Genomic DNA, 9,376 nt, shown 5'->3' with positions numbered 1-9,376 from the left:
CGATCTCTCATCGAACCTGAGCTCCTCAGTATGGGGAGGCTGGCTTGACAGTGAGCTCCAGGGGTCCACCTGTCTCTGTCTGGCCAGCACTGGAATTACAGATGCTCTGTCCAGCTTTGATATGGGTGCTGAGGATCTGAACAGGTCTCTCTGTGCAGCGGACACTTTACTGACTGAGCCATCTCATCAGCCCCCTGGCTAAACTCTCACAGAGAAGCTATCTTCCACATAAAACAAAAGGAACTGAGGTGAGCGGATGAGATGACGGACACGGGTTTGCTCAGCAAGGAGTCACTGGCTGGAGCAGATGGGAGGAAGAGCCCCATCACCACCAAGCATCCTTTGGGTACCAAACTGTTGAAGTGCACCACCCTGTCCTAGGCTGTCCACCCTAGAGTCAGGCTTTTCTTAGAGGCTGGGCAAGGCCTTGAGTCCCTGAGTCAACCTGGATGAACAGAGCCACAACTCGGTAGTCTAGCAGGCGAAAAGACACGATAGAGCACCCATGGAATATGGCACTCTGGAGCTGGATGCCTGGGCTTTGGCCTGGCCTGTCTTCTGTTCTGAGGTCCATCTACACTGGCATCCTGTTGTTTGAGTGTGATGGTGGTGATGGTGGGAAATAGTGTCCAGACACTGGGAATATCTGCTGTATACTTTTTTGCTGTTTTATTATTTGTTTGTTTTTGTTTTGTAATACGAGACTTTGAAGCAGAGTTTTATGCATAGACGCTCTACCACTGAGCTAAACTCCCTCCTCCCCAGCTGTTTCTAAATCAAGGTCCCTATAAGCAGCACGAACAGGCCTCGAACTGGTGATCTTGATCAGCCTTTCTGAGCACCGAGATGACAGGCATGCACTACTACACCTAGCTTTTAGCCACTTTTTAAAATTTTGTTTTGTTTTGTTCTTGAGGCAAGGTCTCAAATAGCCCAGGCTGGGACCAAACTTCTATGTAACTGAAGCTGGTATCCAGCTCCTGGCCATCTTGCCTCTACCCAGCAAGTGCTGGGATTATAGATAATGGCAACATACTGGGCTTAGTTGCTTTCTATTCCACATATATTGGACATTTTGGAGCAACTGACCCTGAAAAATACAGTTTTTAGGTTATTTTCAGTCAAGTGACCAAGACAGATATGTAAATCCATGAAGTTTGTTTCCCGGTGGCCCCTGTTCTTTTCCTCTGTGAGAAAACTCAGCTTAAAGTAATGAAGTTATTGGCAACATGAATGTGACCTGTGTGCCCATCCTGGCTGGTGCCGCAACATTTGGAATGTGACTGGGAATGAGATTAATCTTAATATGTTGCTCCTGATAAGCCATGAATGCATTCCTAAAATTTCATTGGGGATGTGTTCTAGGAGTAAGCATTATCCTTCCTTCCTTCTTCTTCTTTCTCTTTTTTGATCTTGTTTACAATCCCAGTCCTGGTGATGACAATGGGATTGTCCACTGCAAACCCCAACCCAGAATCTGTACCAGCCTCATGGTGGTAGCTCAAGGTTACTTGCTGCATCCGATCTGCTCCTCCTTTCTGGATTCTTCTGGGATGGTCATGCTAAACCTTAGTGTCAACTCTGGTTGCCCACAGATTGGCAGCAGGTGCCCTTACTCGGGGTTCTTAAAACTCACTCAATCCACCATTACTATTCTCCTGAAAGCCTGCCTGCGCTCTTGCCCAGAAGCAAACGTAGCATTCTATCTGGGGACAGGAGACAGAAACAGAACCCAGACGCACCAGAGGGTCCGTGAGCAGAACAAGCATGTTCCCTGTGACAACTAGAGCACCGCCTCGGGCGTGGCCAGGCTACCCAGCTGGTCCTGTGTACAAGAATCTGCACGCTTCCTTCCTCGCTTCCTTCCTTCCTCTCAGTTCCTCCCTCACCATCTTACCTGGGGGCAGGTAATAAAGCAGGAGGAGGGAGATGGATGGACTGGGAGGGCGGGGAGCCACGTGGTGTCATAAAGCCTGGCTAGAGAGAGCCTGTCCAGAGAGTGTCCAGCCAGCGAGCGCCAACAGTCAGAGTGGACCAACAGCCCTTTGGACCCGAAGCAGAAGCTGCAGGGCCAGGGCATAGGCCATGCTCCGAGGCACGCCAGGACTAGGCCTCAGGGAACCGAAGCGGAGTGAGGGTTCTGTGGAGGACTTAGGGCGCTCTTGCCCCAAGGCTGGCAGGAATTTTGGAGCGCTGAATCGCAGCCTGGATGAGGCAGAGGAGGCGGCAGACAGAAGGCGCGAGCGGCCCGCCCGGTCCAAGGCACGGCGCATGGCGGCCAACGTGCGGGAGCGTAAGCGCATCCTGGATTACAACGAGGCGTTCGACGCACTGCGCCGGGCGCTGCAGCACGACCTGGGTGGCAAGCGGCTCTCCAAGATCGCCACGCTGCGCAGGGCCATACACCGCATCACTGCGCTCTCCCTGGTCCTGCGTGCCAGCCCGGCGCCCCGCTGGCCCTGCAGTCACCTGGAGTGTCATGGCCAGGCTGCTCAAGGCTCAGGCGCAGGGGACTCCGGCTTCAGTACTCCTCGGTCCGAGCCGCCGCCCCCAGCGCCTGGTCTCGTGAGCAGGGATGCCACCAACTCCTTAGTGCCGCCTGCACCGCGCTGCGCTTCGTGCTCCCCGCACGCGCACTTGGGGCGGCCCAGGGTGGTGGCTGAAGGGCCCGGTTTGGCCCAGGCCTCCGGGGGAAGCTGGCGCCGATGTCCCGGGACTCCCCCTGTTGGATCGATTCCGTGGCGGTGGGGCTCCGGGATGGGCTATCAGCACTCCTGACTCGCCTTCCCCCCCAGGGAAACCAAGTTAGCTGGCAGAATGACGACTGCAAAAGTCTTCCCGGACAGAGCAAAACTGGATGGGGTGCGACTTGAGTGGCTGCCTTACCAGCGGGAAGGAACTCTGGGGGCCAGGGCAGCCTTCCCACACCCTAGCCTGGGGTGCTGAAGGAGTGAGATCTTAGGTTTGGACTTGGCTAACCTTTTCTTCCTGGAAAGTGGCCTCTGCTTTTCTGTGCCTCTGAACCCTCTTTGCTCTTGCTGCATTTGGACAGTGGGAATCGTGGGATTTTGTGGTGGACAGCTGCTCTGATCTGAGGGCACATGCTGTGGCCCTCTTACCATGTCTGGGATGCTGTTGATCTGAGAGGCCGGAAACACAACCAAATAAAAAGGAAAGTGTCTTGTCCATCCGCCACCAGGGCTCCACTGAGTTCAGTTACCTAGTGTGATAGGAAAGCCTGGGAACCTGAGGATTACTTTGGAAGGGTGGGTAGGGACTGCAGCCCCCAGTAGGCATCCATGCACTGGTTTATAGCAAGACCGGAATGGCTGGGCGCAATGAGATCGGGACCCCGGTAAAGAGCCATTAGAGAAATTCCTCCCTGTACTAGAGGAAGTTAACGGGGCATCAGATGCTAAGGTCATTGACAGCCTTACCTGTGAGTCTCCCTGCCGGACTGCTGTCTGCAGTGAGCCTCAGTCTAGGCTGCCTTGAGAAGAGAGCCTGCGCAAGTCGCAGGGAGGGGGAAGTTGAGGGCAAGGTCAAGGGGTCCGGTCAGGGACCCAGAGCGATAGGCCAATAGAGCGCCCGGCTTCCGTAGAGAGATAGACTAGGAATCCAGGAAGGATTTTGAGGAGTGGGTTGGGGAAGAGTGGTGGTCTTAGGCCAAAGCCAAGGGAGACACAGGGACACCTTTCCCTGAGAATTGTGGAGAGCTGGCCAGCGTCTATAGGATGGGCTCCTGCACGGGGTGCTAATTGCGGCAGGCACTCTTTGCTGGGCTGTTGCCACCTCTGAATGGAGGCTGGACAGATGCCACAGGCATGAATGGACACAGAGAATGAAGGTTTCTCAGCACAGACGAGATGAAATTCAAGGTCACAACTGAAGCCCTCTGCATTCTGTGACATCTTGTCTCCAGCCATAGCCTTAAGGCTCCTGTTTCCACAGCCAAGCTTGTGACACAGTCCACGTGAAGGCTTCTGCTCTGGGCCTAGATAGGAGCCAAGTGTGAGACTCTAGCTTCAGTCTGGTCCCTAAGCGGATGGACGCAGGAAAAGGAACGAACCTGGGCCTGCCTGGGATCGGCCTCCCTGCCACTTCACTTCTGATGTGGACAGTGATGCCACCTCCGGGAGGCTGAGGTAGCTTCCAGGAGTCGTTTGCAAATTGTTACTGGCAGCCCAGACAACGCTTTACCCTTGTTTTACCTTCAGGGACTTTTTCAATGGAAATAAGATAAATACATAGCAAATCCTATTTTTCTAAATTCTAAGATAATAAGATTTTATCCCCCCCCCCCCATCACATTCTTCACCTAAGGACATCGATGGCGTCCCTTGTGGGTGGGATTAGGATATGCATCACATGCAAGAGTTGACTGAACTCTGCCTGCCTTCTCCTAGCTCAGCAGTTGAGCGGCCTTGAGCAAACCACTTAACCTCTTTGTATAATGGCTACACAGACAGTAGCTACACCACAAGCTGCTGTGCAGAGCAAATGAGACACGTTGAAAGCACTTCGCAGTGCTCAGCTCCGCTGTAAGCCCTGACTGGGGGCTAGTTAATCAATCTGTTCACGAGGTTGCCTTAAGACACTGTGTTTTGGCCGGGCTATGGTGGCACACGCCTTTAATCCCAGCACTCGGGAGGCAGAGGCAGGCGGATCTCTGTGAGTTCGAGACCGACCTGGTCTCTAGTTCCAGGACAGGCTCCAAAGCCACAGAGAAACCCTGTCTCAAAAAAAAAAAAAAAAAGACACTGTGTTTTGGGAAGGTGTTTAGAAGCCGTGGAGTCTGTGACATGGTTCCTCTTATTGCTTCATTAGGACTCTGTGTTTGAGTGCCGCTATGTTGATATGGATTCGCTTACCATGAAATCTTTTGGCACATTCTTATTATATATGTATTTATGTAGATGTATGACTTCATGAATATGTGTGCGTGCATGTGTGTACCAACCTAATAGGAGCTGCCTCCTCTCCCCAGTGCTTTAGGGAGAGCCTAAGCCAGCAGAGTCTCAATTATGTGTCTACACAAATTTCTTACAAAAGTTTTCTACAACTCTAGCATGAGTTTTGAAAAAAAAAATTGCTTCCCAAGATCATATCCATTTTCCTAGATGAGTGTTCCTATAAAAGAACAATAAAGAGCCGGGCGGTGGTGGCGCACGCCTGTAATCCCAGCACTTGGGAGGCAGAGACAGGCGGATCTCTGTGAGTTCGAGGCCAGCCTGGTCTACCAAGGGAGTTCCAGGACAGGCTCCAAAGCTACAGAGAAACCCTGTCTCGAAAAACCAAAAACAAAACAAAACAAAACAAAACAAAACCACAGAGAAACCCTGTCTCGAAAAACCAAAAAAAAAAAAAGAACAATAAATTAGAGATTTATTAGAGAGATGAAGCTTATCAACTAAGATCAGATGGGTTTGTCCAAACATAACAGAGAGAGAGAGAGAGAGAGAGAGAGAGAGAGAGAGAGAGAGAGAGAGAGAATATAATGGTATGACTTAAAAATGCATATTAAAAGCAAATTCCAGAAAGGGACCACACATTGCAATAGTGCTTCTGTGGCCAAAAGTTATAAAACTGATATGGATAAAGAAATTCCTTATCTATGCAAGGCTGGGAAAACATCCCCCAAAGAGTCTCTCAAGGGGATTTTTTAAAATATAATTTTTACATTATTATTAGCAGTAGAAGTATTGGTACTTTTAAAAGTTTGACTGAATTTTTTAAAAGTTTTATTCATATTACTTTTAATTATGTGTGTGTGGGGTGAGCACATGAGCGCAGGTGCCCTTAGAATCCAGATGAGGTGCCAGATCCTCTGGAGTTGGAGCTGAGTGTGGTTGTGAGCTACCTAATATCGGTTCTGGGAGCTGAATTCTGCTTCTCTGCACCCTGGTCCTCTGCACGCGCCACACACACTCTCCAGCCCCCTTACTAGTTTTTTTTTTGTAATTTATTCATTGTGTGTGTGTGTTCTGCCTGCATGTATGTATGTCACCGTGTACATGCTTGGTGCCTAAAGAGATCAGAAGATCCACTGGAACTAAAGTTACAAATGGTTGTGGACCACCGTGTGCACGCTGGAAGTTGAGCCCAGCTTCCCTGCAAGAGCAAAAGGGTTCTTAACAGTTAAAGCCTGTTAAATCCTGAGTGCTGGGATTAAAAGTGTGCACCACCATGCCCAGTTTTTACTGTGTGTGTGTGTGTGTGTGTGTGTGTGTGTTGTTTTGTTTTTTTGAGAGCACATGCTTGACCAGGAATTCTCCATCCTCCTGCCTCAGTCTCAGAAGTGCTGAGCTCACAAGCCTGTCAGAGGCAGAAAATACAAATGTCTCGGTACTTTTAGCGTCCTCACAGATCAGGAGGGCCCAGCAATCTACTTGTCCAGTGGAGACAGGGCTGAGTACTCTCCTCCTCAGGCAGGCTGGGTCACGTGAACAGGAGTGGGTCAGAGTTCAAAACTATGTAGGTCCCAATATCTTTATACTAAAATTCTGAAACCCCCATTTTTATATGGAGTAAGTTAAAACAAAAAAGAATTGTTAAGGATTAGGGAGATGGCTCAGTTGGTAAAGTCACGTGTCGCCAAACCGGAAAACCTAAGTTTGACCTCTGGAGCCTCCATAGTGGAAGAAGAGAAGCAACTCCTGCAAGTTGTCCTCTGACTCACATGTTTGCCATGGCACATACATGCACCCACCCCCAACAAAATAGACACATGTAATAAGAAGTTTTCTGTTTTGTTTTTCGAGACAGGGTTTCTCTGCATAGCTTTGGAGCCTGTCCTGGAACTAACTCTGTAGACCAGGCTGGCCTTGAACTCACAGAGCTCCGCCTGCCTCTGCCTCTCAAATGCTGGGATTAAAGGCATGCAACTCCACTGCCCAGCTATAAGAATATTTTTTAAGAAAAGAAGGAAATGGGTGGGGGGAGACAGGAAAAAAACACCATGCGTTAGAGACCTGGGAGATGCCTTAGTTAGTGAATACCAGGGGATATGGGCTCAGCTTCCAGCACCCGTGTAAACCAGGTGTGCACACCCTGTCACCCCAGCTCTGGGGAGGCAGAAACAGGAAGGGACCCTATCTGGGACTTCTGCACACTATGCCACTGGCCAGGTTGGAGTCATCTGGGAATACCAAAACATCTATCTACTTCTCCGCTCACCCCCAACTCTGGTCAGTCACCTATCAGTGTCAACCACTAGGTGGCACTGCAGATTCAGTATTTGACACTGATCAACCTGACTTGGTGGTGCCCCCCCGCCCCCCATCACAGCCCATCAGGCCCCTGTCCTGCTCCTGCCCAAGACCACACTGGGGGCATCTTGATTCCCTTTTTTCTTGTATCTTTTATTAAGTCAAAAAGGTCTCTTTACGTCTGATTCCCTCCAATATTTATTTACTTGAAATATTTCTTTTTACCCGCATATTTTTATTTAAATTAGTCATATTTCAAGTGTTCAGAGCCACAAGTTGCTTGGGTTAGGCTGGGCCTGGGTTCCTTTATCCAAGGGACAGCTCCCACATTGTAGCCTGCCTCCTTTGTACCTGAGTACTTATGAGAGGAGCCCCATCACTGTCAGGGACCTCACTTCCTTGCCTTGGATGGCCTTTTCTATTTGAAAGGCATAAGCTTAGTTTCCCAAACTCCTAGGCAGGGTCACCCACCCAGTTCATTCCCCTCGCCTTCCTCCTGGCTTGAGATAGAGAGAGTCACTCCGAGGTCTGAGATGACAGTGTCTGCCTAGAGGGCTGCCTTTTCAAATGACAATGCCTTTGCCTTCCTGAATAAAAGTCCCCTTTTTATATGTATGTGCGTGAGGTGGAAAGCACGCGTATGCGTGGGGATGGTCACGTCTGCTGCTGCACATCAGTTCGTGCACGTGTTGCAGAGGCCAGAGGTTGACGGTGGGTGTCTTTCCCTTCTATATTAAGTCAGAGCTCTGTCTGAACCAGGATCTCACTAATTCACAAGCTGGGGAATCCCTGGTTCTGCCTCACTGTTTCTTGGCAAGCATTTTACCCACTACCCCTAACCCTTGAATAAAAAATTCAATTTATCGAACATGAAAATTCACCTTAATTCCTCAAAGAATTTCTAAACTTACTAGTTCCCAGGTGTGCTTTCAGTCTCCCAGGTGCCCCTTCAGGCGGGTCCCACAGTGACTCCTCCTCAGGTCTGGCATCTCTTCCTCTCTTCCTCCTGCCAGCTCTCTGTGAAGTCAACTCCCCTTCTACCTCTGCTAGGAGCAATATTCTGAAATAAACTTGAAACCAACCAAAGTCATCCCCCTGACCCCTCCCTCTGTGATTGGTTTTGCTCCTCCCCGCCCCCCGCAGGCTAGTTTGGCCCCCACCCTGTGGCAGGTTTTGCCCCTCCCCAGCCCCAGTATATAGGCCAGGGAAAGCCGTCTGAAATGACGTTGAGATGAGAGTTTCTTCTATGAGCCTCTATTTCGGAATTATGAAAGCAACAGATTTGAACTTATGATCTCTGCAGTGCTTCCAACTCTGGTTTCCCACATCATGTATGACCCTGGAATTTTAAATGATTTCGTGTGCCCCATCGAAAGTGTGCTATACTTTCTCTGTGTACCCTTGGTGACTTTAGGTCACTCTGGTGAAACAAAACAAGGAGACAGGGAAGGGAAAGGAAAGAAGATGAAGAGAATCGAGGAGGAGAAACAGGAGAAAGCACTAGAGGAAAGACAAGCAGAGCCTAGGTCACACTCAGAGCTGGCGTCTGTTAGAGAAATCCCAAGGGGGGGCTCTGTCTACAGTTCAGCACCATAAGCCACAGAAGGCGTGAGACAGAGAGGCATTTACCCCACAGGCCCCTTCATGGCCCTTGGTGAGCTGTTTAGGAACCTAGGCTTAAGGTCCTACCGTCCGCGAGGGACCAACCACACGGGTCTCTTTCCCAGGTAAGTGTTGAGGGCGGCGGCCTGGGGAGATGATGGCCTATGTGGGAAAGGGTGGGTCCAGGGCCCAGCACTTGCCCACAGATGATAGGACGAACAAGCCTGCTTAGTGGAGGAGAAGCAGGAGGCACTTGCTTTGGTGATCCCTGTCCTTTTCTCTATCTAAGCCCATTGCCCAGAGGAGCAGGTGTAGGACTGCAAAGGAAACCAGAGGCTGGTCCAAGTCCCTGTGGACTCTGCCGGGCTGGGCCGGGCCAGAGGCAAGATGCTGCTGGGGTGATTCTCTGGGGAGAAGGGAATTGAAAAAGAGAGGCATCTCCAAGGAGGGTGGAGAGGGAGGGAGGTTGTCTCTCACACACATACACACACACACACACAAACACACACACACACACACACACACACACACACACACACACACACACACACACACAGAGCTTCCCC

At 50.4% G+C, this 9,376-nt stretch overlaps 1 protein-coding gene across 1 annotated transcript; it reads left to right on the top strand.

Moving 5' to 3' along the window:
- The first annotated feature begins 1,909 nt into the window (after positions 1-1,909).
- Bhlha9 (basic helix-loop-helix family member a9) lies at positions 1,910-2,806 on the top strand. Its single transcript, XM_005349515.2, has one exon. The coding sequence runs from the start codon at positions 2,086-2,088 to the stop codon at positions 2,776-2,778; it is 693 nt and encodes a 230-aa protein (XP_005349572.1). The 5' UTR covers positions 1,910-2,085; the 3' UTR covers positions 2,779-2,806.
- Positions 2,807-9,376: the final 6,570 nt, after the last annotated feature.

Source organism: Microtus ochrogaster, chromosome 7 (assembly GCF_000317375.1).
Source record: "Microtus ochrogaster isolate Prairie Vole_2 chromosome 7, MicOch1.0, whole genome shotgun sequence".
Taxonomy (NCBI): Eukaryota; Metazoa; Chordata; class Mammalia; order Rodentia; family Cricetidae; genus Microtus; species Microtus ochrogaster.
This window is presented reverse-complemented; position numbering and strand designations above follow the sequence as displayed.